Source organism: Indicator indicator, chromosome 32 (genome assembly GCF_027791375.1).
Source record: "Indicator indicator isolate 239-I01 chromosome 32, UM_Iind_1.1, whole genome shotgun sequence".
NCBI lineage: Eukaryota > Metazoa > Chordata > Aves > Piciformes > Indicatoridae > Indicator > Indicator indicator.
Window position 1 is genome coordinate 9,230,753 of NC_072041.1, and position 25,666 is coordinate 9,256,418.

The 25,666-nt window shown below is 59.9% G+C and overlaps 1 protein-coding gene across 3 annotated transcripts in view; it reads right to left on the bottom strand.

Moving 5' to 3' along the window:
- The window catches only part of EPHB2 (EPH receptor B2), a 159,924-nt gene that overhangs the window by 95,505 nt on the left and 38,753 nt on the right, over positions 1-25,666 (bottom strand). Inside the window, exons 1-3 of one of the 3 annotated variants that reach the window (XM_054394790.1) lie at positions 16,095-16,136; positions 13,218-13,280; positions 6,876-7,560 (exon numbers count right to left, since the gene is read on the bottom strand). In XM_054394790.1, the coding sequence (XP_054250765.1) occupies positions 6,876-7,560; positions 13,218-13,280; positions 16,095-16,103 (757 nt within the window). In that variant the 5' untranslated portion in view covers positions 16,104-16,136. Of the gene's footprint in view, positions 1-6,875; positions 7,561-13,217; positions 13,283-16,094; positions 16,137-25,666 lie in introns of those variants that run through there. The other 2 variants (XM_054394788.1, XM_054394789.1) reach the window with 2 other exon arrangements.

Genomic DNA, 25,666 nt, shown 5'->3' on the forward strand with positions numbered 1-25,666 from the left:
GACCTCAGCCCATCCCTTGTCTTGAAAGCAGAAAGAGGGAGCAGCTCTCATTTCCATTGCCTGCTTTTTGGCCATGCAGGTCTAGTCCCTCAGAAGCAGCACCTCCTTGGTTGTCCATCAGGGAGATCAGGCAAGACAGCAGCAGGAGATGTCTCACCCCACTCCTGGACCACCTGCAACCAGGTCAGCATCTCCTGGGCCTTCAGACTGCCAGAAAACAGATGCCTCAACCCAGCCCCCATCTGCCTCCTCCTTGCTCTGTCAGCCTCCCCCAGGTCCAACCTCAGCCTTCAGAAGGCCAAACAGTACCCAGCAGTGTGCAGAGGACAAGCTGGCAGCAGCTCTGGCTCCGGGGTGCACCGAGCAGGCTTGGACCAGTTAATCCCAAGCAGCTGCAATCCCCCCCACAGCCCTAATTGGATTCACAACATGGAGGGGTCAGCAAGAAGCAGGAGGGAGAAGAATCAAAGCAAAGGAAAGACAGACACGTCCCAGACAGGGAGGGAGGAGAGGGAGAAGCCCAAGGAGCAGCATCCACAATGAGATGGAGCCGCGGCCGGCTGGGAGCATTCAAATTGTCAACAACCCTGCAGAAAAGGCAGAGAAATTCCTGGTCTGGGCTTGGGGGTAAGCCAGGTGATGTCATCAGCTTCTAGGAGGATGGTGGAATGCTTTCCATTCCAGCAGCAGCTCAAGATGTCAAATAGCAGCTCCTAAAGTTAAACACTGCTAAATCAGCGTGTCAGGGTGGCACCCACCTAAGGGCTTCTAAGGAGATGGCTGATGGAGCAGGGGACAGTTCACCTTCCCTCTGCACAGCTGGGGGGCTGGGGGTGCTCAGAGAGGCTGGAAAAAGCCATTTGTCACACGAGGCAGCCTTGGCTATTTTAGGGCTGCCACTGCAGCCTCAGTGCCAGACAAATAAGGCTGTGCCAGCTCCAGGCTTGGGTCAGCACGTCACAGCACGGTGAGGATTGGAAGGGACCTCCAGAGATCATCCACTCCAACCCCCCTGCAAAGCAGGACCACCCAGGGCAAGTCACACAGGGTTCTGAAGATCTCCAGAGAAGGAGACTCCATAACTTTTCTGGACAGCCTGCTCCAGGGCTCTGCCACCCTCACAATGAAAAAAAAAAGATGGAAGGGAGGTGGGAAGAGTGGCACTGATCTGCAGGTGGACACAGAGCAAGGCAGCTCAGCCTGGGCTGGGTTCTGATGCAATGCCAGGATGGCAGGTAGAGGTACCAGGGTGCAGCCACACTCCTGCCTGCACAGCAGCTGGAATGCTGGTTCAGAGCTCAGAGGGTCACTGACCCTGTGGGACACACTCAGGCTTGGCCAGCTGACCCCTGCTGCACTCTGAGCTCTGAGCAGGGAGCATCTGCAGAGCAGAGCTGCTTCTGCCACAGCCACCAGGGCTGGACCCAGCCTCTGGGCTGCTTCACCTTGTTATCAGCCACAGACTCACAGACTCACAGAATAGACCTAGTTGGAAGAGGCCTCCAAGCTCACCCAGCCCAACCCTCCAGCCAGCACTGCAGGCTCAGCACCAAACCATGTCCCTAAGCACCAGGCCCACAGGCTGCTGGCACACCCCCAGGGATGGGCACTCCAGCACTGCCCTGGGCAGACCATTCCAATGGCTGAGATCCCTTGCAGGGCACAAATCTTTCCTCAGCTCCAGCCTGAGCCTCCCCTGGGGCAGCTTGGAACCATTGCCTCTGCTCCTGTACCTTGTCCCCAAGGAGCAGAGGCTGTCCTCTCCTGGCTCCAACCTCCCTTCAGGGAGCTGTGGAGAGCCATGAGGTCTCCCTCAGCCTCCTCTCCTCCAGCCTGAGCACCCCCAGCTCCCTCAGCCCTCCTCTAGCCCATGGGCTCCAGGCCCTTCTCCAGCCTCCTTGCCCTGCTCTGGACAGGCTCCAGCCCCTCCATGTGCTTCCTGCAGGGAGGGCCCAGAGCTGAGCACAGCACTCGAGCTGTGGCCTCCCCAGTGCTGAGCACAGGGGGATGGGCACCTCCTGGCCCTGCTGGCAATGACCCAGGAGAACATCCAGAGCCCTTCCCAACCAACTCAGCTGATGCCATGGAAGCTGCAGTGTGCTGAACACCAAAGCTGATCAGCTCCTGGTGCACAGCTTGGGGTGCAGGGCAAGGGATGTGCATTGCACCATGAGCATGGGGCTGGTCATACCTCCAGGGACAAGGATGTGGGCAACAGCCCTGATATGCTCCCAGTCCCACTGGGAAGGATCAGGATCCTTCAAGAGCACCCAGAGAAACACCACTGCCAAAATGGTGAAATCAAAGGGGGGGGTGTGAAGAGGGAAATCTCAGCATCCCCTCTGGCACCCAGCTGATCACTGTGGCACAGTGAATCTGCTCCAGCAGTGTCAATGCTGGGAAGAGCAAAAAACCCTACCAGGGGACCAGGGGCCAAGGATTATTCTTAACCAGGAACAGGGAAAGCAGAGGTGTGGTGATGGATCAAGTTCCCTGAGGTACAAGAGCTGGGTGCAGCTGGGGTAAGAGGGTGGGAGGGAGCACAGGGAAGCTTCACTGGGCAGTTCTCCATCTCTGGAAACCTTTTTACATCACAACTGGCAGTGGCTGCTGCAGCTCAACCAGCACTGCTTCCTGCAAGGACTTCATCACCCCTAGGGTCTTACAGGCTGTGGCTGGGTCCAACATCACCAGTGGAGGCCCAGACCCAAAAGGGGCCACAAATAGCCTCTCCCACACTGGTGGGACGTGAGTGTAAGGCAGTGAGGACACAGCCTCCTGCAGCACAGCAGAGAGCTGCATGGCCCCCCCGAGCCCTTAAAACACACCTGCCCAACTCTGACACCCAAGCACAGCACAGCTGGGACAGATCCCCACTGCCTCCCACAGCTCTGCAGCGGAGCAAACGCTCTGAGCCCACGGCAGGGGCTTGGGACTGGAGGATCTTTAAGGTCACTTCCCACGCAACCCATCCTGTGAGTCCCTGGCACGTGTCACATGCACACCACTGCTTCTGCACCCACAGCCCCAGCACACAGCAGGGTGATGGCAGATCTGCTGTGCTGGACCTCAGAACATCATGAAAGCACCAGCAAGGAAGGCCATCATGAAGCCTACATGTAGGATCCACATCCAGAGGGCACAGCCCTACCAAAAGCTACCAGCCAGCCCTGTACAGCCCCAGACTGGGGTGCCCCAGGTACCAGCCTGCTGCAGCAATCACCCTGCAGGTCACCCTTCTCCCTTCAGGCATGGACTTGGGCTAGGAGCACCCAGCTGGGTTGGTGGTGGAACTAGGCTGTGGTGTTGGTGGAGCCTGACAAGACCAGCACCAGGCTGGGTGCTGGAGCTGTGTCAGGATCCTCTCTCCTGGATCTGTTGCCCAGGGAAGGAACAAGAGGAAGGCAGTGTAGGCTCCAAAGGGGACACACTACTGACCCCTCAGGCTCTGCACAGGGGTGGCCCAGCTTCACCTTGAGCTGGAGAAGACAGGTGGCAGCCTGGATCTCCTAGAGACCACCTAGGTGAACAGGATTCTGCCCAGCACATCACCAGCTCCTCTCCTCCCCAGGAACACCTGTGACCCTCAGGGGTGGTGGCACACGTCTCTGATAGCAAAGCAGTGTCACAACCATCCCTGCAGGGCAAAACCCATCCCCTGCCACGGCAGCAGGACTCCCTGCACTCCGTGCTGCACTAGTGCAACAAAGAAGAGGCTGCTACGAGCATGGTGATCAGACACAGGGCAGAGGACCTCCAAAGACGGAGAGGAGCTGGAGGCAGGGTTGGAGAGCTGGGACCAGTCACCCCCGAGCAGGCAGAGACCCTGGCAGGCAGCTCTCGCCCCCGTCCAGCCCGAGCGGGGAGCAGCAGCACAATGGCTCTGCCGCGCTGCGGAGCGGAGCCAATGCGCTCGGAGTGCTGCATGGGAGGGACGGGCGGGGTGAGGGGGAGGCAGCAGACAAAGAGCAGGGAGATGGAGAAGAAAGAGGCAGGCAGGGAGCAGGGGAAGGTGAAGCGGAGAAGCGGGAGGATGGGGCCGGGGGAGGCGCATGGAGCCCCTCGCCAGCGCAGCCGAAAGGAGCCGGGGAGCAGGGCGGGGGGGGGAGCGGCAGGCAGCCCCTCGCAGGGCCCTGCGGCGTTGGCCAGCAAGGCCCAGCAAAATGAAAATCTCTTAACCACACAGAATTGTTAACTGCTCCCAAATCCTTTTGTGCTGGGGCTGCGAGCTTAGAAGAGCTTAAGCTGTTAGATGCATGAACTTCCCCCATAAATATCCCCCCGCACGCTGCCCGGCGCAGGCTCCCGGCGCGGAGCAGCCCTCCGGAGAAAACGGAGGAGTTCCTGCTAGTGCCTCCGGCTGCACCGAGGGGACAGCCACTGCTCGGTATGCCCTCGGCCACCGGGACCCCTCTGCGGGGCAGGAACAGAGAGCCACCTCCCCACGCCCCCCAGCACGGCCGTCTGGTTGCCTGAGCCATGCGAGAGTACTCTGCCGCCGAAGCCAGCTCGGATTTGCTTTTGTTTTGCTTCTGGAAAGGGGCCCAGATTCCCTCCCAGCCCTGCAAAGACGAGCAAACCTGCGGGCCACATGTACGAGTGAGCCCCCACACCACGGCTCGGCCGCTGGGACCGGGGCGAGCAGCCCAGGGCAGCTGCGCAGGACGCAGGGCTGCACCCCCCACCCCCCTTCCCCAGCTGAGCTGGGCAGCCGAGCCCCTCCTCTGCCCGACCAAGTCGGGATGACCAGCCCCTTCCCCAGCCCTCTGTGGGGCTCACTGTGGGGGCTGGGAGAGGCTGGGGATGCTAAATCTGTCCTGCCAGCTCCACGGCTGGCTCCTCTCCCAGTCCTCACTCCTCTTCTGGGGGCTTCTGGGGGAAGCTGGAGGGTGTGTCCCAGCCTGGCACAGTCCTGGGGTCCCATCCTGCCCTGATCGCACAGCTCCACACGGGATGGGGAAGGGGAAAGGGACGGCGAAAGCAAAGAAGGGGAAGACGAAGGCGAAAGGGAGGGGTGGGGAAGGGGAAGGGGGAGGTAGGGCGGCCCCGGAGCCAGCTGCCCCACGGAGACGGTGGTCTGCCGGCCGCCGTGTGATTGATGAGAACGGGGAGCGCGGGGCCGGGCGCACGCCAGCACCGGCTGCAGCAGCAGCTGCCGAGGTACCGGACCTCCCAAAATCCGCCTGCTGCTGCTGCTGCTGCACAGACAAAGACGAGACCTGGACTCTCCCTCCTGCTCGCTCCCTCCCTCCATCTCGGCCCCCAGCTCCCGCCCGCTCTGCCTCCCCTCCCGGCCCCTCCAGCTCCGCATACGGAGTCCGGGGAGCCGCGGGGCACACGAAGGGACCGTCCCTTGGCCGGGCAGGCAGCAGGAACAGGCAGCCCCGAGAAGCCGTAGATGCATCAGAGCGAAGAGCTGGGCAGGGCCAGCTCGGGAGGGAAAAATCAGGCTGAGATGGAAAAGCTGACATCAATCACTTCGGCTTTCTGGGGTTGCTGGGAATGCTCCACTCGGGTATTTTAAAACCCCTGTCCTGCCTGCCGGCTGAGCCAGGACCCTGCCCACACTGCGCTGCAGCACGGCTGCCTCCCTGGCCCCGGCCCCAGCCCCAGCCCCGGCACTGTCCCTGCTGCTGCTGGAAGACACTCGGTCACCCCCAGCTCGGTACCAAGAGAGGTTCAGTGGCCCAGTGAGGAGCAGCTCACAGCACACACAGGAAATGACACTCACAGCTCATCCGGACCTGTGGACAGCAGCAGGAGACACAGTACAACCTTCAAGGGGACCATCCAACCTGCAGTCCCAAGCAAGCATGCCAGAGACTGCCCATTCCCCTCTCTGGAGTGCCCATTTCCCCACCACCAGCACCTTCCCCATGCCTGCTTGATGCTGCCTGGCCACCTCTTCCCACTGCAGGACCAAAGGAAGCAGCTCCCTCCTTGTGCTCTGCAGTAACCCCCAACCCCTCTAGACCTGATGCCAGAGGCTGCCCAGCTCTGCCCAGTGCCAATGCCATCAAAACTGCATTGGGATTTTTAAGTTCAGCCAGGACAGGGCAGAGAAGAATCTTTTCTTACCCACCCCAAGCCCACATGTGGTACAGAGTCCCTTGATAGCTCAGGACCATTCTGGCTCCATGGTGCTCAGCTGCTCTGAGCAGGTGCTCCCAGAATCTGCTTTGAACATCTACAGGATCAGGACAACATCTACAGGGCAGGAGACCTGATTGCTGAGGGAGCTCAGGGACCAGATCCAGAGGTTCCCATGCTGGAGAACCTGGGTCTGAACAACATATCCCACCCTGGGTCACCACCAGAAAAAAGCTGCAGAGAGCTTGTTCCCTCTCACTACATCACCTTTGGGTACCTGCACTCCTGCTCCCCTCACCCCAGTAACATTTCAGCCCACACCAAGACACAGGGTGCAAGCCAAAGTGACACCAGCCCCTCTGTTTTGGGAGGTGACTGCAGACCAGTGACATGCACCAGGGCTACACATATGTGTCCCTACAAGACCTGGACAGAACAGAGGGCAGCAGCAACAGGCCAGCATCCCTGGACCTGCTGGCTGAAGGCCCAGGCCATCATTCCTGGACCTGGTGGCTGAGGGCCCAAGCCAGCATCCCTGGACCTGGTGCTCTGAGGACCCAGAGGCAACAGAGAGCCTCTGCAACGGATGGCTGAACCCAGGGCAGGACATGAGGAGCTGAGGAAGGACTCAACCTCCACAGACACACTCCTCCCCCACCCCTGCCCAGGGAGGCCACTCCTGGGAGGCTGGTGCCGACGCCAGCCAAGCAGCTCAGCCGCACATGCCAGCTGGCAGCAGCCGGGCGGGCAGCGCACGCGGGGCGAGGCCGGTGGCCGGCGGTTACCTCTGCAGACAGTTCCGTTCTCCGCTGACTCGTAGCCTGCCCGGCACATGCAGCGCCCGATGGGCACCAGCCACTCGCCATCGCCGTTGCAGTACAGCTTGATCGGCACATCCACCTCCTCGGCGTTGGCGATGCAGGTGCCCCGGGCCGCCACCAGCGAGGTGCTCTCCGCGCCCGAGAGGGTCTCCTGGAAGACGGCGCCGTTCTGGATGACCCGGGGGCACTTGCGGTAGAAGACGCGGACGGCGATCAGGGACATGCAGCCGCCGTAGTCCTGGAAGGCCAAGTAGAAGCCGTTCCTGGAGACGGGCCCAAAGCTGCGCACCTCGGTGTTGATCTTCATCACCCGGCCGCCGAGGTCCACCTGCGAGAAGCTCTCGTCGGCGGCGATGGTGTCCACCTTCATCCAGGGGTTCTCCATCCAGTTAGGGAAAGTCTTGGTGGCCGAGTCAAAGTCCGACTCGAAGTAGTAAAGGTTGAAGGTCTCCTTGCAGGATCCGGGGACATTGGGGATGCTGCTGCAGTCACGGACGGAGAACTTCATCTCAACGTGGATGCGGTGGGCACCGCGCCGCCGGATGTAGTTGGTGCGCAGCCAGTTGTTCTGGCTGGACTCGAAGACGTTGCACACCTGGTAGGTGCGGATGGTGTTCATGTTCTCGTCGTAGCCACTCACCTCCTCCCACTGCCGGCAGGACACACACGGTCAAAGGGCTGCCTCCAGCGGATGTTCCACACCCTCCCTGCCTTGCCTCCTCCCCACCCCCTGCCCACCCTGCTGCAGAATCATCCCAGAGTTAAGCAGGTTGGAAAGGACTTTTGAGGTCATCCAGTCCAACCTGTCACCCAGCACCATCTAATCAACTGCTCTGGCAGGGGGCTTGGACTCAGGGATCTTCAGAAGTCCCTTCCAACCCCTAACATCCTGTGATCGGTGATCCTGTGAACTAACCCATGGCACCAAGTGCCTCATCCAGTCCTTTTTTAAACACTTCCAGGGACGGTGACTCCACCACCTCCCTGGGCAGCCCATCCCAGTGCCACTCCTTTTCTATGAAGAATTCCTTCCTAACATCAGCCTGAATTTCCCCTGGCACAGCTTGAGGCTGTGCCCTCTCCTTCTGTCACCGGGTGCCTGGGAGAAGAGACCAGCCCCCACCTGGCTGCAGCCTCCCTTCAGGTAGTTGTAGACAGTAATGAGGTCTCCCCTGAGTCTCCTCACAACAGGCAGCTCCATCAGTGCCCAGAGCCTCTGCCTGGCACAGCTCCAGCAGCACCCTGCAAGCACCCTGTACCTACACACCTCTGCCTGGCTCTGGCAGGCTGTGACCCCACTGCACACCAGGCAGGCTCCACGCTGCAGGGACAAGGTGAGCCAAGCCCTCAGTAAAGCTCGGGGCCATCTCGCTGCCAGCAGCACCCTGCTCCATGCCTGGGTTGATGGCAGAGCACCTCTGCCAGGGGGGCAGGGTACAGCAGGGCCATGCCCATCCTCTGCAGGCAGGAATGTCTTTAGCAGGGCTCCTGCCCACAGCAGAGAACAGGATGCCTCTGGCAGATGTGCTCCCAGGGCTGCTGTTACAGACGTGGCAGACAGGACCTGCTCCTCAGCAGCACAAACTGCACCAGCTGCAGCCTGAGCACTGCTGTCAGGGGTGCCCAGCAGGGCCATGGGCTGGCAGCCAGCAGCCTCTCCCAGAGGAAGCTTTATGGGAGACTCTTTGACCCCACTAAGTACCCAGAAAGGGAGATGCTGGACTAGATCCTGTTGGTAGCCCTTACCCTTTCCCCTTCAAGGGTCAACATGCTTTGGGGTCCCTCCTGCAAGTGTGCACAGGTCCCAGGCCCAGCTGCCCTAAACTGGCCCTGCTGGGTGTCCTGCAAGCTGTGGCAACAACCTTCTCAGCAAGACAGCTCACAGCTGATGTGTTTCCCCATGGGAAGCTCAGCCAAGGTTCCCCCAGGCTAACAGCTGACTGCCAGCTCTGGAGGGTTCTCCACAGAGCTCTGGGCTGGTGTGACACCTCCTGGCCCTGCCTGTCCCTAGGCTGATATTTCCCAGACCCTTCAGGGCCTGATGTTGCCTCCATGCTCAGTAGGATGGGGAGACCTTGGGGCAGCAACCAAGGGCAGCACGCAGCCTGGAACCAGCCAACACTCCTCTGTGGTAAGCACTGACAGGAAAGGGTCTTTTTGGGGAGAAGAAGCTTTCACTTGGCTCCCCAGAGCACCTCTCCTCAGCACAGCCCTTTCTGGCAGGCAGAGCATCTCCCTGTGCTGCCCCCTCCCCAGGCACAGCACCCTCGTGATGCTGGCAGGAGGCAGCAGGGTGCAGCTAGTGTGTGACACAGCCCCAGCCAGCTGGAACAGCTCAGGCTCTTGTTCACAAAGCTGCTCAAGTGGAAGCTGAGCTGTTTCCCACGGACGTGGAACCCTGGGCACAGCCCTGCCCTGGACCATGACACCCGGGGCAGGCTGGCAGCACAGCCTAGGTCCAGCACCAGTGCCAGGAGCCAGGTCTGCAAGGAAGACCCTGCAGAAGCAGAGCACCCCAGCCCCTCAGCTTGCAAAGAGCCTCACAAGGGCGTCCAGGACTGCAGAGGGAGGCCCAGGAGATGGGAGACAGATTGCTCCTCGCACATCAAGGCTAACAGCCCAACAGAAGGCTGTCAGGGAAGATCCCCAAACAGCTCCAACCGCTCCTGACTGGCAGCGGCTGCAAATCTGCTGCCACGGCTGGGGGAGGAGGAGAGCATCCTCACAAACCACAGAGACAGCATCTGCTTTATTTTCCAGAAATAAATTTGTTGTAGTAGTGGAAAACTGCAGGATTTCCCCAGTTTTTAGGGCACCAGTTGGGAGTGGGATGAAAATATTGAGGGCAAGGCACAGGGAAGCAATTCCTGCCCTGGCCTGGCTCTGCCTCACCTGGACCCCTCCTGACACCTGCTCCCAGCTCAGCCATCACTGGCAGGGGTGCCCAGTTCTGCCCTGTCCCCACCCATGCCTGCATGGTCCCCATGGCTCAGGGAGGGCTCAGGACAGGGCCTCAAGAGCTCAGGCCTCAACACATGGTGGAAGGGGAGTCTGCAGCTCAGGGACAATGCAGGCAGGGCATGGGGACACCTACAAGTGGCGTGGCAGCAGGGGAAAAACAACTGCTTGGGCTTTGGGACCTCTGAGAATCACCAGAGAGGCAATAAACCAGTGGAACACCCAGCAGCTTGCACCTTCCAGGGGATGCTGGCTGCACCCAGCCTTGTCCTGCCCCACTGGGTGGATGTCCTGCCTTGTCCTGCCCCACTGGGGGGATGCCCTGCCTTGTCCTGCCCCACTGGGGGGATGCCCTGCCTTGTCCTGCCCCACTGGGAGGATGCTCTGCCCTGTCCTGCCCCACTGGGAGGATGCTCTGCCTTGTCCTGCCCCACTGGGAGGATGCCCTGCCTTGTCCTGCCCCACTGGGAGGATGCTCTGCCTTGTCCTGCCCCACTGGGAGGATGCCCTGCCTTGTCCTGCCCCACTGGGTGGATGCCCTGCCTTGTCCTGCCCCACTGGGAGGATGCTCTGCCTTGTCCTGCCCCACTGGGGAGATGCCCTTGCCTTGTCCTGCCCCACTGGGAGGATGCTCTGCCTTGTCCTGCCCCACTGGGGGGATGCGCTGCCCTGTCCTGCCCCACTGGGAGGATGACTTTGCCTTGTCCTGCCCCACTGGGAGGATGCCCTTGCCCTGTCCTGCCCCACTGGGGGGATGACTTTGCCTTGTCCTGCCCCACTGGGAGGATGCCCTTGCCTTGTCCTGCCCCACTGGGGGGATGCGCTGCCCTGTCCTGCCCCACTGGGAGGATGACTTTGCCTTGTCCTGCCCCACTGGGAGGATGCCCTTGCCCTGTCCTGCCCCACTGGGAGGATGACTTTGCCTTGTCCTGCCCCACTGGGAGGATGCCCTTGCCTTGTCCTGCCCCACTGGGGGGATGCGCTGCCCTGTCCTGCCCCACTGGGAGGATGACTTTGCCTTGTCCTGCCCCACTGGGAGGATGCCCTTGCCCTGTCCTGCCCCACTGGGAGGATGACTTTGCCTTGTCCTGCCCCACTGGGAGGATGCCCTGCCTTGTCCTGCCCCACTGAGAGGATGCCCTTGCCTTGTCGTGCCCCATTGGGAGGATGCCCTGCCTTGTCCTGCCCCACTGGGAGGATGCCTTGCCCTGTCCTGCCCCACTGGGAGCAGCTTTGACAGCAGGGCAGCATCACCACCTGAGTCATGCATAGTGCAGGGCACCATCAATGCCACATCCCCCTGGGCACCTGCCTGCAGGTGGGGACAGGAAACGATGCCACCAGCAGCACTGGACTTTCCAGCTGGGCATCTCCCCCCTGAGAGAGGGACAGGGGCCCTGGGAGCGCTCCCAGCATCCTCCCACACCCCCGCAGAAGGGAGCAAGGCGGGGGGGGCTCCACAGCTCCCTCTTCTCAGCTGAGAGACAAATTCAACCCCGCACGGCAGCCCCCGCGCGTCCTCGCCGCTTAATGAGCAGCCTCTCCCTCGCTGCCGGCTCTCTAATTAAGGCGCTGGGAGCTCAAAGGCAGCCAGCAGCACAATGGCCGGGGGGGAGCCGGCCCCCAGCAGCCGCGGGGCTCATTACGCAGGGCCGGCAGCCGGAGCGGCCGCGCTTCACAGATAGAAAGGCTGCCGACAAGAGAGGCTGGGCCGGGAGAGAAAAAGACTTGACCCCTGCTCCCGCCCATTGTGTGCCCATCACCCCCCACTGCATGCCCGTCACCCCCCTCTATGTGCCCATCACCCCCTCTGCATGCCCATCACTCCCCTCTGCATGCCCATCACCCCTTCTGTGTCTCCATCACCCCCTCTGCGTGCCCATCACCCCCTCTGCGTGCCCATCACCCCCCCTCTATGTGCCCATCACCCCTTCTGTGTCTCCATCACCCCTTCTGTGTCCTCATCACCCCCTCTGTGTGCCCATCACTCCCTCTGTGTGCCCACCACCCCCTTCTAAGTGCCCACAGACCCCCTTGGCAGCCAGGCTGGGCTCAGGGGAGAGTTTCAGCCTGGCACTGGGGGAGCAGGGTGGCAGTGGCCCATGCCAGGCTGCTCAGCAGCAGCTTTCATTTCCTCCATGGAGGTTTTTGTTGGCTCCTTCCATTCCTCTGCCAGGTCAGCTTGGGGTGGGGGCTGGCTGCAAGCCTCGGGATGAGGCCTGCACAAACTTCTTCAGCCATCCTCTGCAGAGGATGGGCAGAGGGCAGAGGGCAGAGGGGAGCCTGAGCCCACAGCTCTGGGCAGCAGCTCCAGGCTTTGGCCACCCAAGCATAAGGGAGCAGGTCTGGGGCTGCAAGGCAGTGGGTTCCATGCTGCTGCCAGCTGCTGCAGCCAGAGCTGGGCAGGAGGCTCTGCAGCACCTCAGGGCCCCATGCAGGTGGCTGCAGTCACTCCAGGTTTGTGTCATGGGAGGAGCAGAGAGGCACAGCCTTGTCCCAGCTCTCCTCCAAAGCACTTTGCTCTGGGTGGCCTTGGGATATGGCTCAAGGCACTCCTGGCACTGGTAAAGCAGACACAGCCACTGCCAAGCCAGCAAATGTCCCTCCCTGTCCCATCCCTGCCAGGGATGCTGGACTTGATCACACAGCTGCTGTGGTGCCACCCCATAGGCCAGTGCCCTCACCCTCATCTGCTCTGAGTGCCAAGCAGTGGGACAACAACTGAGACACTGGGGACAGATGACAGTGGCTTTGGCCTTTTGTTTCTTCCCCTCCCTCATTCCCAAGTGGCTGCAAGGCAGCTGGAGGAAGAGGATGCTCCTGCAGCACCACAGAATCATAGGACTGTCAGGATTGGAAGGGACCTCAAGGCTCAGCCAGTTCCAACCCCCCTGCCATGGGCAGGGACACCTCACACCACAGCAGGTTGCTCACAGCCACCTCCAGCCTGGCTGCAAAAACCTCCAGGGATGAGGCTTCCACCACCTCCCTGGGCAACCTGTGCCAGTGTCTCACCACCCTCATGGGGAACAACTTCTTCCTCACATCCAGTCTGAATCTCTCCACTTCTAGCTTTGCTCCACCCCCACCCCCCCCCGTCCATCAGTCCATGCTGGCCAGTGGGAACTGCACTCCTCCAGCCCTGGGCGACGTTTTGGAAGTGCCACCTCCTAGCAAACCACTGAAAACCTCAGCTGTGGTCCTCTCTTGTGCTCCACTGAGACCTTTCCACGTGGCCAAGGCACTTTGCTTCAGGGACTGACTTCTGTTGGGTCAAACCACCTCTGCTCCTGTGCAGCAGGAGACCCCAGAGCAGTCCCCGGCCCCCGGCGCCAGCAGCGGACTTACCCCTGAAGGAGGATGCACTGTCCAGCCCAGCTCGGCCGTGGCTGTGGTGGAGTCCATCAGAGTCTCTGCAGGGAGAGGAAACAAGGAGTCAGAGCCTGTGTGGGGAATGAGCTCAGGCTGCTGAAGGGGAGAGAGGTGGAGAGGAGCCAGACCAGGGCTGCAGCCACTGAGCCCCGCCTGCACCCAGTTCCCAGCCAGCATCAGTCCCTCCACACATCTGGGGAGGCTCAGGCTGGAGCTGAGGAAAGATTTGTGCCCTGCAAGGGATCTCAGCCATTGGAATGGTCTGCCCAGGGCAGTGCTGGAGTGCCCATCCCTGGGGATGTGCCAGCAGCCTGTGGGCCTGGTGCTTAGGGACATGGTTTGGTGCTGAGCCTGCAGTGCTGGCTGGAGGGTTGGGCTGGGTGAGCTTGGAGGCCTCTGCCAACCAGCTCTGTTCTGTGATTCTGTTTCCCCTCCCACTGCCCATTGCTCCCCAGCCCCCTTGCCTCCTGCAGTGCATGTGGCAGGTGCTCCCCTGCCAGCCCAGCTGGACCTTGCTCCTCAAAACCCAGAATCAGGGCACCACAGATGGGGAGCCAAGTCTGAGCAGGTTTCCTCCATGGCCTTCCCATTCCTTTCACCACAGGTGGCTGTTTTTTTCTCAGCATCCTGCACAGCAGGCAGGATCCTTGGCATGTGGGAAGGAGCAGCACTTGCAGGAGTCAAAAGCACTGGAGAATTACAGCCAGGTGGAAGCTGTTTGTCCAGTGATTGGGGTTGAGATAGGTCAGGTGATGCCACCAGTGACCAGCACAGAGGAGAAGCTTCCCTGAGCCATGTGGGCAGCAAATCACAGAATCACAGATTTTTTTTGGTTGGAGAAGACCTCTAAGGTCATCAAGCCCAACCTTCTACCTGATACTAGGGAGAAGAGACCAATCCCCATCTCACCCCAACCTCCCTTCAGGGAGCTGCGGAGAGCAATGAGGTCTCCCCTCAGCCTCCTCTTCTCCAGCTTGAACACCCCCAGCTCCCTCAGCTGCTCCTTGTCCTCTCTGCAGCTCATCAACCTTCCAGCACTGAGGAATTCTCATTCCAAGTAGCAGTAGATTGGTCCTAGCTGCACTGGTGACACTGGAAGGGATGTCCAGGTCAGGGCACCCCAATAAGTGTAGATGCTCCCCAGCCAGCACAGAACAGGTCAGACAGCCCCACCAGAACCACACTCCAGGGGTGGTGCCCACAGTCTGGGCAGCTCTCCACCCTCAGGTCTGCCCTCACAAGCTCCCTGCAGCATGGAGGCTTCTCTGCACCATGCCCACTGCTGCCATGCTCAGAAAACAGGACACTATTCCCATGTTCAGGAAAGGGAGGTTGGGAACCATGCCCAAAGGTTTCAGCACACCGAGGCTGGCCACAGGCAAAGTGGCACAGACAGTCCAGGCCAGTGGGCCTGTGGGTGAGACCAAGGTGGTGCCCACAGAAGAAGAAATGCCAGCCCCTTGATGCCAGCACCTGCATGCAGGATGCCACCTGAGATTGGAGGGATGCTGGAAAGCATCCACTGCACACCCAGGCTTACAGCTGCCACCTTCCCTGCCCCTCCAAGGTGATGCAGGAGAGGCAGGGAACAGCCCAGGGTTAGGGCTCTGCAGCTCCCAACACAGCTGCACTCCTCCTGCACAGGATCAGTGCCCACTCTGTGTCAGCTCACTGGCACTGAGCAACCAGAACCCCAACAGGGTCAGGATCTCCAACCACCACCCTACGAACAGTGCCACCTGCCATGGCCACCACAGGGATGGAGACTTACTGCCTGTGACCAAGTCCTGTTGCTGCTTCTCATCACTAAAGCCCCAAGCACCCTGCATGAATTCCCCCAAAGCATCTCCACCTTCCCCACTTTCACCACTTTGAAAACAAAGTGGTTCAGAGGGCTGGAGCCCCTCTGCTGTGGGCTGTCCAGCATGGAGAAGAGAAGGCCCCAGGGAGACCTCAGAGCAGCCTTCCAGTACCTGAAGGGGCTCCAGGAGAGCTGGGGAGGGACTTTGGACAAGGGCTGGGAGTGACAGGATGAGGGACAATGGCTTTGAGCTGGGAGAGGGGAGATGGAGACTGGAGATGAGGAAGAAATTCCTGAGCGTGAGGGTGGGGAGAGACTGGCACAGGTTGCCCAGGGAGGCTGTGGCTGCCTCCTGCCTGGAGGTGCTCAAAGCAAGCTGTGCTGGTGGGAGGTGTCCCTGCCCATGGCAGGGGGTTGGAACTGGATGAGCTTTAAGGTCCCTTCCAACCCAAACCTTTCAGTGGCTCTGTGAAAACCAAAAGAATGAAAAACTCAGCCTTGAGCAGCCCCAGCAGTCAGGAGGGAAGCCTGGCTGGCTGCTGCAGCAGCTCCTGGGACCCCCCCTGGCTCTTCCCACCGGGAAACCAAGGAGTGCCTGGGCACAGCCACGCTGCTTGCACCTACTGCTGGCAGTGAGTCACTTCCAGCCCGTGGGATGCTCACTGCTCCTGCTTGCAGCCAGCAGTTTCCAGTTCACAGGAAACCAGGATTTCAAAAGTTGGGTTTATTCCAAGAGGAAAAAAAAAAAAAAAAAAAGGCAAAAATGGTTCTTTTTACATTTTCCCACTAGGAAAACCGGCTCTGGAAAACAGCTCATCCAGAAATGTTGTCAGGCAGGAGTTATGAAATCTCTTCCCAAACTGGCTGCTTGTTGACACAGCTCCAGGACTGGGCTGATCTTAGCAGAGGGCCTGGTGCTGGCACTCCACTTTGGTCCAAAAGGAAAACACATTTTCCCCCCAGCTACCCAGGAGCTGCAGATGACACCATGCTGGGTGGCTGAGTTGATCTGCTGGAGGGTAGGGAGGCTCTGCAGAGGATCCTGGCCAGGCTGGATCCATGGCTGAAGTCAATGGGATGAGGTTCAACAAGGCCAAGGGCTGGGTCCTGAACTTGGGTCACAACAACCCCAGGAAGGCTCCAGGCTGGAGGCATAGGGGCTGGAAACTGCCCAGAAGAAAAGGTGCTGGGGGTGCTGGTTGGCAGCAGCTGGAGATGAGCCCAGAGGGTGCCCAGGTGGGCAAGAAGGGCACCAGCAGCCTGGCTTGGATCAGCAATGGTGTGGGCAGCAGGAGCAGGGCAGGGATGGTGCCCCTGGACTGGGCACTGCTGAGGCTGGACCTCAAATCCTGATTCCAGTTTTTTGATCCTCACTCCAAGGACATTCTGTTGCCCAGAGAAGGGCAACAGAACTGGGGAAGGGTCTGGAGAAGAGGGCTGGGGAGGAGCAGCTGAGGTAGCTGGGGGTGTTCAGCCTGGAGGAGGCTGAGGGGAGACCTCTTTGCTCTCTGCAGCTCCCTGAGGGGAGGCTAGAGCCAGGTGGGGCTTGGGATCTTCTGCCTAGCATTAGGTGATAGAAGGAGAGGAAATGGCCTCAAGATGCACCAGGGGAGCAGGTATGGTTCAGGATGGGTGTCAGAAAAATTGCTTTGCTGCAAGAGTGGTCAGGAACTGGAACAGGCTGCCCAGAGAGGTGGTGGAGTCCCCACAGAACCACAGAATGCTCTGGGCTGGAAGGAATCTCCACAGCTCACCCAGTCCAACCCCCTGCACTCAGCAGGGACATCCTTCACTGGATCAGGTTGCCCAGATTCCTCTCCAGCCTCACCTTCAGTATCTCCAGGGATGAGCCCCAACCACCTCCCTGGGCAACCTCTTGCAGTGTTCCAGCAGCCTCCTGCTGCAGAACTTCTTCCTCACATCCAATCTCAATCTGCTCTGCTCTACTCTGAAGCCTTTGTCCCTGGTGGTGTTCAAGAAAGGTGTGGCCATGGCACTTGGGGCCATGGTTTAGTGGCCATGGAGGTGTTGGGTTGAAGGTTGGACTCCATGCTCCCAGAAGGCTTTTCCAACCCAAACAATTATCTGATTCTACTTAAAAAAAACCCAAACAAACAGACAAAAGAACCTTAGATTTGTTACTTTCTCTTCACTCTCACTGCCAGTGGTGCAGAGGGAGTCTATCCACAGCACTGACTACCAGGTGAGCTCCAAACAGTACAAAGAATTCCCCAAACAAAAAGACTTGGCAATCCCTTTGCATTTAGAAAGCCTTTCCTTTAAGGAGAGCTCAGAGCAATGAGGGCCTTGTGCTGGGTGCATCACTGCAGAGCAGGCTGCCTGCAGCCCTCCTTGGAGCCACACATCTGTCCGAGGAGGACAAAGGACACAAGACAAGGAGAAGCAGGCATGGGAAGGTTTTAAGCAGTTGTTTTGTTGTTTTTTTTTTTTTCAGTGGTCAATTATCTTCTCACAAAAAAGATCCTCCAGGAAGTTCACTCTGACCTGACACCATTCAGCTGCCAGCCATCAGAGATCCTTTGAGCTGCACAAGGTCTCTGCTCCCCAGGCCCTTCCCTCCCTCCTGTGCTGCTAAAGGGTGGCAAATGAATCACCTCCAGCACACCTGAAGGAGCTGAGCCTCCTTCTTCTTCCACCCTGAAACAAGCTCCTTCCTTTGAGGCTCCTGCTTCTCTCAGAATCACAGAATCAGCCAGGCTGGGACAGACCTCCAAGATCATCACCCGACCCTAACTGATCACCCAGACCATGGCACTAAGTGCCTCAGTCAGGCTTTGCTTGAACACTTCCAGGGACACCAACCGCTCCCCCTCCCTGGGCAGCACATCCCAAGGGCAATCTCTCTGTCTGGGAAGAGCTTCTTGCTAAGCTCAAGCCTAAACTTCCCCCTGCACAGCTTGAGACTGTGTCCTCTGTTCTGTGCTGGGTGCCTGGGAGCAGAGCCCAACCCCCAGCTGGCTACAGCCTCCCTTCAGGTAGTTGTAGACAGCAATGAGGTCTGCCCTGAGCCTCCTCTTCTCCAGGCTGAACATCCCCAGCTCCCTCAGCCTCTCCTCACAGGGCTGTGCTCCAGACCCCTCCCCCGCCCTGTGCTCCAGACCCCTCCCCAGCCCTGTGCTCCAGACCCCTCCCCAGCCTTGTGCTCCAGACCCCTCCCCAGCCCTGTGCCCCAGACCCCTCCCCAGCCTTGTTGCCCTTCTCTGGACACAGGGGCAGAATGTACTCAGCTCTGGTCACGCCACACCTTGAGTCCTGTGTCCAGTTCTGGGCTCCTCAATTCAAGAAGGATGTTGAGGTGCTGGCCAGCAGCAGCAGGGAAGTCATCCTGCTGGCCACACCGCTGCTGCTCCAGGCCAGGATGCCATTGGCCTTCTTGGCCACCTGGGCACACTGCTGGCTCATGGTCAGCTGCTGCCAACCACCTTCTTTGTGCAGGCTAGACCCCAAGGCTGAGGTCCCCACTGCACACAGCCCAACACAGCCCTCTCTGAGCAACTTTGCCACCAAGCTGTTGCCCTGGATGAGGCCCACGTGAGATAGGTTGGGTCGGCACATCAGCACTCAGCAGCAGCTGCCTGAATTACAGAGAACTGTCCCTAACTGGTGCCCACCAAGCAGAGGGCACCTGGTCAGCTGCCCTGCCTGCAAACCTGGCTGTGAAGGCAGGGTCGGTGTCAGTGGTGGGGGTGGGTTTGCTCCATCCTGCATTGATGACCAGCTTCAAATCCCCTTCCTGCCCAAAGAGCAGCCTGCCAGAGAGTTCTCTCACCCAGACACCTGGCCAGGACCAGCCCTCACCCTCCAGCTGAGGCTGGGGCCATGTGGTCCTGCAGAGCTGATCACTCTCTCATCCCTGCTCTCCTGACAGAAGCAGCACATGGATTCATTCCTCCAGCAAACAAAAGCAGGAGTAGTGCCCAAAGCATCACTCATCCCCAGGGACTGCTCTCAGCCTCTCTCCCAGGCTCAGACCTGCTTGGATCTCCACAGCAAGAGGCAGTGGTGGGCAGACAGTGGTGGGAGGAAGGCCCTAGAAAGATGCAGCTAAGCCCTGCTCTGTCATCCCATCCTGAGTGTGCTGGTACAGGGTCTGGACTAGCAAACAACAAAGCAGGAAGGTTTAAAAAAGCAGGATGAGGCCCTACAAGAGCAATGTGCTCTGCTGGCCAGCAAGGCCAATGCCATTCTGGGCTGGATTAGAAGGGCTGTGCTGAGTAGGTCAGAGAAGTTCTCCTCCCTCCCTGCTCTGCCCTGGTGAGGCCACATCTGGAATATTATGTCCAGTTCTGGGCCCTCAGCTTAAGAAGGACCTCAGGGAACCACTTGAAAGAGTCCAGCCCAGAGCCCCAGAGCTGCTGCAGGCAGTGGAACATCTCCTGTGAGGCCAGGCTGAGGGAGCTGGGGCTTGGAGCTGGGAGCAGAGCAGCCTGAGGGCTGCCCTCATTGCTGGGGATAAAGCTGTGCAGGGCTGGAGCCAGGCTCTGCTCAGGGATGTCCAAGGACAGCACAAGGGGCACTGGGGGCAAGCTGGAGCAGAGGAGGTGCCAGGGGAACAGGAGGGAAAACTTTGTCCCTGTGAGGGTGCCAGAGCCTGCAGCAGGCTGCCCAGGGGGGATGTGTTGTCTCCCTCTCTCTGCAGATATTCAAGACCCTTCTGGATGTGCTCCTGTGTGACCTGCTCCAGGTGATGCTGCTCTGCAGGGGGGTTGCACTGGATGAGTTTTCAAGGTCCCTTCCAGCCCCTAACACTCTGTGACTCTGATACCTCTCACAGCCATGCAGCAGGAAGGCTGAGACTCCCCTGGGGTCTATTCCTTCTGAAGCTGGATGGTTTTTTATTGCTGAAGAGGGACTGTGGAAAACTCTTCAAATAGGAACTTGCAAGGATGATTGATTGTGGTCTGCAAGGATCTGCACAGGGAGGACTCAGGAGCGAACAGAGCTCCTTAGCCCATGAGGGAAACTGCAGCTGCAGCTTTGCCTGGGAGCTGGACTCAGCAGGACAGGAGGAAACCAAGATCAAGTCTTACAGGGACTGCCCCTGGAGAGTATCATGGAACCATCACAGAATGGCTTCCATTGGAAGGGACCTTGAAGATCTTCCAGTTCCAGCCTCCTGCCATAGGACACCTCCCACCAGCCCAGCTTGCTCAAGGCCTCATCCAGCCTGGCCTTGAACACCTCCAGGGAGGGCACAGCCACAGCCTCCCTGGGCAACCTGTGCCAGTCTCTCCCCACCCTCACGCTCAGGAATTTCTTCCTCCTCTCCAGTCTCAATCTCCCCTCTCCCAGCTCAAAGCCATTGTCCCTCATCCTGGCACTCCCAGCCCTTGTCCACAGTCCCTCTCCAGCTCTCCTGGAGCCCCTTCAGGTACTGGAAGGCTGCTCTGAGGTCTCCCTGGAGCCTTCTCTTCCCCAGGCTGTAACACATCCAACTCCCTCAGACAGTCCCTATAGGAGAGGTGCTCCAGCCCTTTGTGGCCTCTTCACAACCCTCTCCAGCAGGTCCATGTCCTTGTGTTGGGGGCTTCAGAGCTGGATGCAGTGCTGCAGGTGCCAATAACTGCCAGGAGATGCAGATCTTGCACTGTTTGCATCCTTCTCCATCGCAGGTGAGCCATGAGCTGGAGAAGCACACACTGAGCAGGAGGCCTCCTTGGTTCCTTCCAGCCATCAGTGATACCCAAAGAGATACTCAGGGACTGCTCTGAGTGGAGGGGTGAGCACAGGCCACAAGAGGCCAGCTGTGCAGAGCTCTGACAGAGGTGCAAGCCCCACATGAGGTGTGCCAAGCCCTCCAATGCTCCAGGGGCAGCTCCTCCCCCTGCAGCAGCCCCAATGGGGCTGCCCTCAGCACACTCAGTCCCTTGCAGCACATGCACCCACAATGATCCCTGGTGGGCTGCCATGGCCATATCACCCAGCAGGTCTCCTGATCCCATCTGTGGGATGCCCCATGCCCAGGCACCCAAATGGACCAACTCCTGTGCTGGGGACAACAAAGTCAGACCCATTCCTGGATAGGCAGCCCCAAGCCCAACTGTGAATTCCCTGCCAGCTATGGAGAGGAGAAGGTGCCTGCTTCAACCAGCAAACTCAGCAGCTCCTCTCAGTGCCACAGCCAAGGCTTCCATGGTGCCATCCTGCTGCTTTGGCAGCACCAAGTTTCAGGGTGAGGAGCTGGTGCCCTGGCAGCCACCTGAAGAGCCCCAGGACAGAGCAAGCCCTTGGCAATCACAGAATCATAGAACAGTGTGGGGTAGAAAGTTCCTCTGGAGATCATTGAGTCCAACCCCTGCCAGAGCAGGGTCACCCAGGGCAGGGCACACAGAACACACCCAGGTGGGTCTGGAAAGTCTCCAGAGCAGGAGACTCCACAACCTCTCTGGGCAGCCTGCTCCAGGGCTCCAGCACCCTCACACCAAAGAATTTTCTCCTCATGCTGAGGTGGAACCTGCTGGGTTCCAGTTTGTGTCCATTGCCTTTGTCCTGTCACAGGGCACCACTGAACAGAGCCTGGTCCCTTCCTGCCCCCCACCCTTCAGCTATTTGTAACCATTGCTCAGATCCCCTCTCAGGCTGCTCCTCTCCAGCCCGACCAGCCCCAGGGCTCTCAGCCTTTCCTCCTCACAGAGGTTCCAGTCCCTTCAGCATCCTCTCAGCCTCCACTGGACACTCTCCAGCACATCCCTGTCCCTCTGGGACTGGGGATGTCAGTGATGACTTGGAGCCCAACCACGTGGGAGTGGCAGGGGTGGGTGCCTGGCCCCTAGCCCATCCCTGGCGGCTGTGGGTAGCTGCAGCTCTGTCCATGCTCCCTGGGAGCAGCATTTCCCCAGTGTTGTTGTTTGTGTTCCTCCCTCCTGTGTTTATCTCATTCTGCCCACGGCGTCAGAAATAAATCTGCAGCTGCTCCGAAGCAGCAGACACAGCCCTGGCCAGCTTCCCACCAGCAACCACCAGGCTGCTCCCCACGGGACAGTTAGGAGATAAGTGCCTGTCCTTTTCACTTTGAAGATGCTTTCAATAAGCAACTTCCTGCCAGCACTGAGGCTCATCACCACCACCGCTGCTTCCTGCCAGGGCACGCAGGGCTCCAGCTCCAGCACTTCACACCCACAGAGGCATCATCACCCCCAGACCACCACCTCCAGGTGCTCAACAGCCAAACTAGGACAACATCGAGCTGATGAGCTGCTCTGCCAGAGACCTAGGGGGGCTCCTGAACCTCTGCATAGTCTCCCTGCTGCTCAGCCACAAGTGAGATGAGCTGCACCAGTTCCTCCCCTCTGGCCTGGGCAGGTGTGGGACTGGTGAGCAGACCTGGGAGGAGAGGACAAGACTGGGATCATGCTGGCTGATGGCAGTGACTGGGGAGACCAGCACGGGATGGCCAGGAGGAGGGATGGAGAGTGACAAGGACCAAGGGACAGTGGCAGAGCGGCTGGAGGGGCAAGGGCTCAGCAGAGGAGCTGTGACAGGGCAGACACCTCTGTGTGATTGCCATGGAGGTTTGCCAACAGAGACCAGTTAAGAGCATCTGGCCCCCAGTTTCTCAGAAGTCCTGGCAAACCCTTCACATTCACAGGCTCCAAAGACATCCAGATAAAGAAACAGCTGGACAAATAAACAGCCCCACAGATAGCCGCAGCCTCCACCCTCATTCTTCCACCCACAACTTTTTCCCTTCCCCTTCTCGGGCCAGCTCCTCCCTCGGGGGCAGGAACGGCGCCAGTGTTTCAAACCTGGTGCGATGCTGCTAACACAGGGCTGGAGCTGCTAGGCTGACCCAGGACCTCCGCAGCTGCAGCCAGTGCGGGACGTGAAAAGCAGGCGAGAAGCTGCCAGGACCTCTCCAATGGGCTGGGAGCAAAACCTCCCAAGGCAGACAGAGGGAGGAGACCACTTGTCCCACTTGTCACCGCCTTCGCCTCGATGTGACCTGGAAGCCCACCTAGGGCACCTCCCCAGGTCAGTGCAAGCTGGAGGGATGCTGGAGAGCAGGCTCGGTGCCGAGCCCAGCCGGGTGGAGCAAGCCCGAGCCGTCCCCCGGAGATGTCCCAGCCGGGGACAAACCCTGAGCAGCGGCACCGGCGCTGCTGCCACCGTCACGGCCACCACAGCCCTGCCCGGGGGGGCAGCTAATGAGAACCGCGGCTGCCCCCCGCCCCGAGCAGCCCCTGCGCAGCTCTGTTTACCCTCCCAGAAGCTGGAAGGCCTCTCTCTGCCTCCCGTGCTTTACTGGAGCCTCATTATAATGTTTTTGCCAGCGTGAGCCGAGCAGGGCTGAGCAAGCCCCGCGGCTCCTGCGCAGCCCCCGCTCTGCTTTGCCTGGCCGGGGGCCAGCGGCACAGCCTGAAACCCAAGGCGGCCCCGGGCGCGGCAACAGCGCAGCATTGTGAGCCCCCGGCACCAGGGATCCACCGCGGCTCCAAGAGGGACAGCGACGGATCGGGAGCCAGAAGAGGCGCTGGGGATGGGCACCGCCTGTGTCCTCGGCACCAAAGGCCACTCCGAGGGCAGGGAGAGCCAGGGCTGAGCGCGGTGCTGGCCCAAAGCCACCACCCCGTGAAGAGCAGCTCCACAGCTTCTCTCCCTGGCCCCCTCTTCTCCTTCCGCTGAAGCCGTTGGGTGTCTCAGGTGTTGTCCTACGTGGTGCTGGCTGCTGCACCGCTGGAAAGCTCAAAACCGAGGGGAAAGCCCAACTCGGCCGCCCCAGGGCTCCACAATGATCCAACACTTGTCCCATCTCCTGCGCTCCTCACTGAACGTGAGCCTGCCCAGACATCATCACTGCAGACACACAAGGCTAAGGATTGTGCCTCTCATCAGCCCGTCCGGGAGGGATCCGGCCCAGCTCCGGCTCTCAGCTGAGAGGGGCTGGGGCTGGGAATTCAGATTTCGTCACCCTGCAGCCTGCAGCTTGTGCTGAGGAAGGGTGAGAGGCAGGACCATGCCCTGGCCCGCTGCCGCCCCGCCCCCACTCATCCTCTCCGGCCCCAGTGTCCTGACATCCTCTGCCCCACAGGTCAGCAGAAACCCCAGGAAGCTGCTCCAGCAGCACCAGGGACCCCCGGTCCCTGCCGGCAGCATCCAGAGGAGCTGGGACTTGTAGGTGGTCTGGGTTCAGCCGAGGGCAGGCTGCCGGGAGGAGACAATGCAGATGCTTAAATGCCAGCGAGCAGCGAGCCTCCTGCTGCTGCCCCAGCACGGTGGCCACACAGAGACGACACAGAGGCAGTCACTCGGCAGCCGCTGCTGCTGTCACTGCTAACGACCTGCCCCTGCCCCGGTTCCGATCCCACCGTCTGCCGGACACCTTGCAAGAGGAATCCCAGCGCTAAGCAGGTGTGGTCCTCACTTGCACCCAGCTCACCGAGCCCAGCAAAGACTGAACTCCCCCATGAGCCCCCTCCCAGGAAGATGGAGCAGGGCCATGTTCCTCACAACAGCTTACAGATCCCTCTTCCTCTCCAGGGGCCACAGGGGTTCTGCAGGAGGTTGGAGACCCCAACCCCATGAGCTCCTTCTGCAGATGCTCCAGCCCTGGAGGAGCCACCAGCCTCCACCATGTGCTGCCCTGCTCCACAGCCAGGGCATGAGGCTGGCCCTGCAGCATGGATGGAGCTCAGCCATGGAGCCACTGCCACTGGTGCCAGCAGCAGATGCCCTGGGCACCTCCTGACTGCTGCACCCAGGGCAAAGAGCTGCTCCCATCACTGTCCCCTGGGGCCAGCTGGGACAAGGTTTAATTCCCAGGGTGCAGGGCCACATGACCTAGTCCCAGACCCACTCTCCTGTATCCCAGGCACAGCATCCTCCATCTCCAGACTCACTCTTCTGTATCCCAGGCACAGCATCCTCCATCTCCAGACTCACTCTTCTGTATCCCAGGCACAGCATCTTCCATCTCCAGACTCACTCTTCTGTATCCCAGGCACAGCATCCTCCATCTCCAGACTCACTCTCCTGTATCCCAGGCACAGCATCCTCCATCTCCAGACTCACTCTCCTGTATCCCAGGCACAGCATCCTCCATCTCCAGACTCACTCTCCTGTATCCCAGGCACAGCATCCTCCATCTCCAGACTCACTCTTCTGTATCCCAGGCACAGCATCCTCCATCTCCAGACTCACTCTCCTGTATCCCAGGCACAGCATCCTCCATCTCCAGACTCACTCTTCTGTATCCCAGGCACAGCATCCTCCATCTCCAGACCCCCTCCCCTGTACCCCTGGGCACAGAGGTGAGGCACCCTCAGGAGATTTGGGATGCAGCAGGAAGCTTGGCTGCTGCAGGCCATCACCAGGAGTGGGTGCTGTGCTCTCCCAGAACATCCATCCAATCTCTCCACCAAGCCCTGCCCATCATCCTATGTGATGAGCATTGAGGAGCCCAGGAGGAGTGCCATGAGCCCAGGGCAGAGGGGTTTGGCCATCCCTGCCTCCCACTGCCCCTGGGGACAGTGTCACTGGCCCGCCCCACCCTGAGCAGCCCCCATCCCACCTCCCAGCACTGCTGGTCCCAAACGAGGTTCTGTCACCCTGCATGGTGGTGTGGGCTGCAAGCAACCTGTTCCCAGCAGGCTCCGGAGCCCTGCTC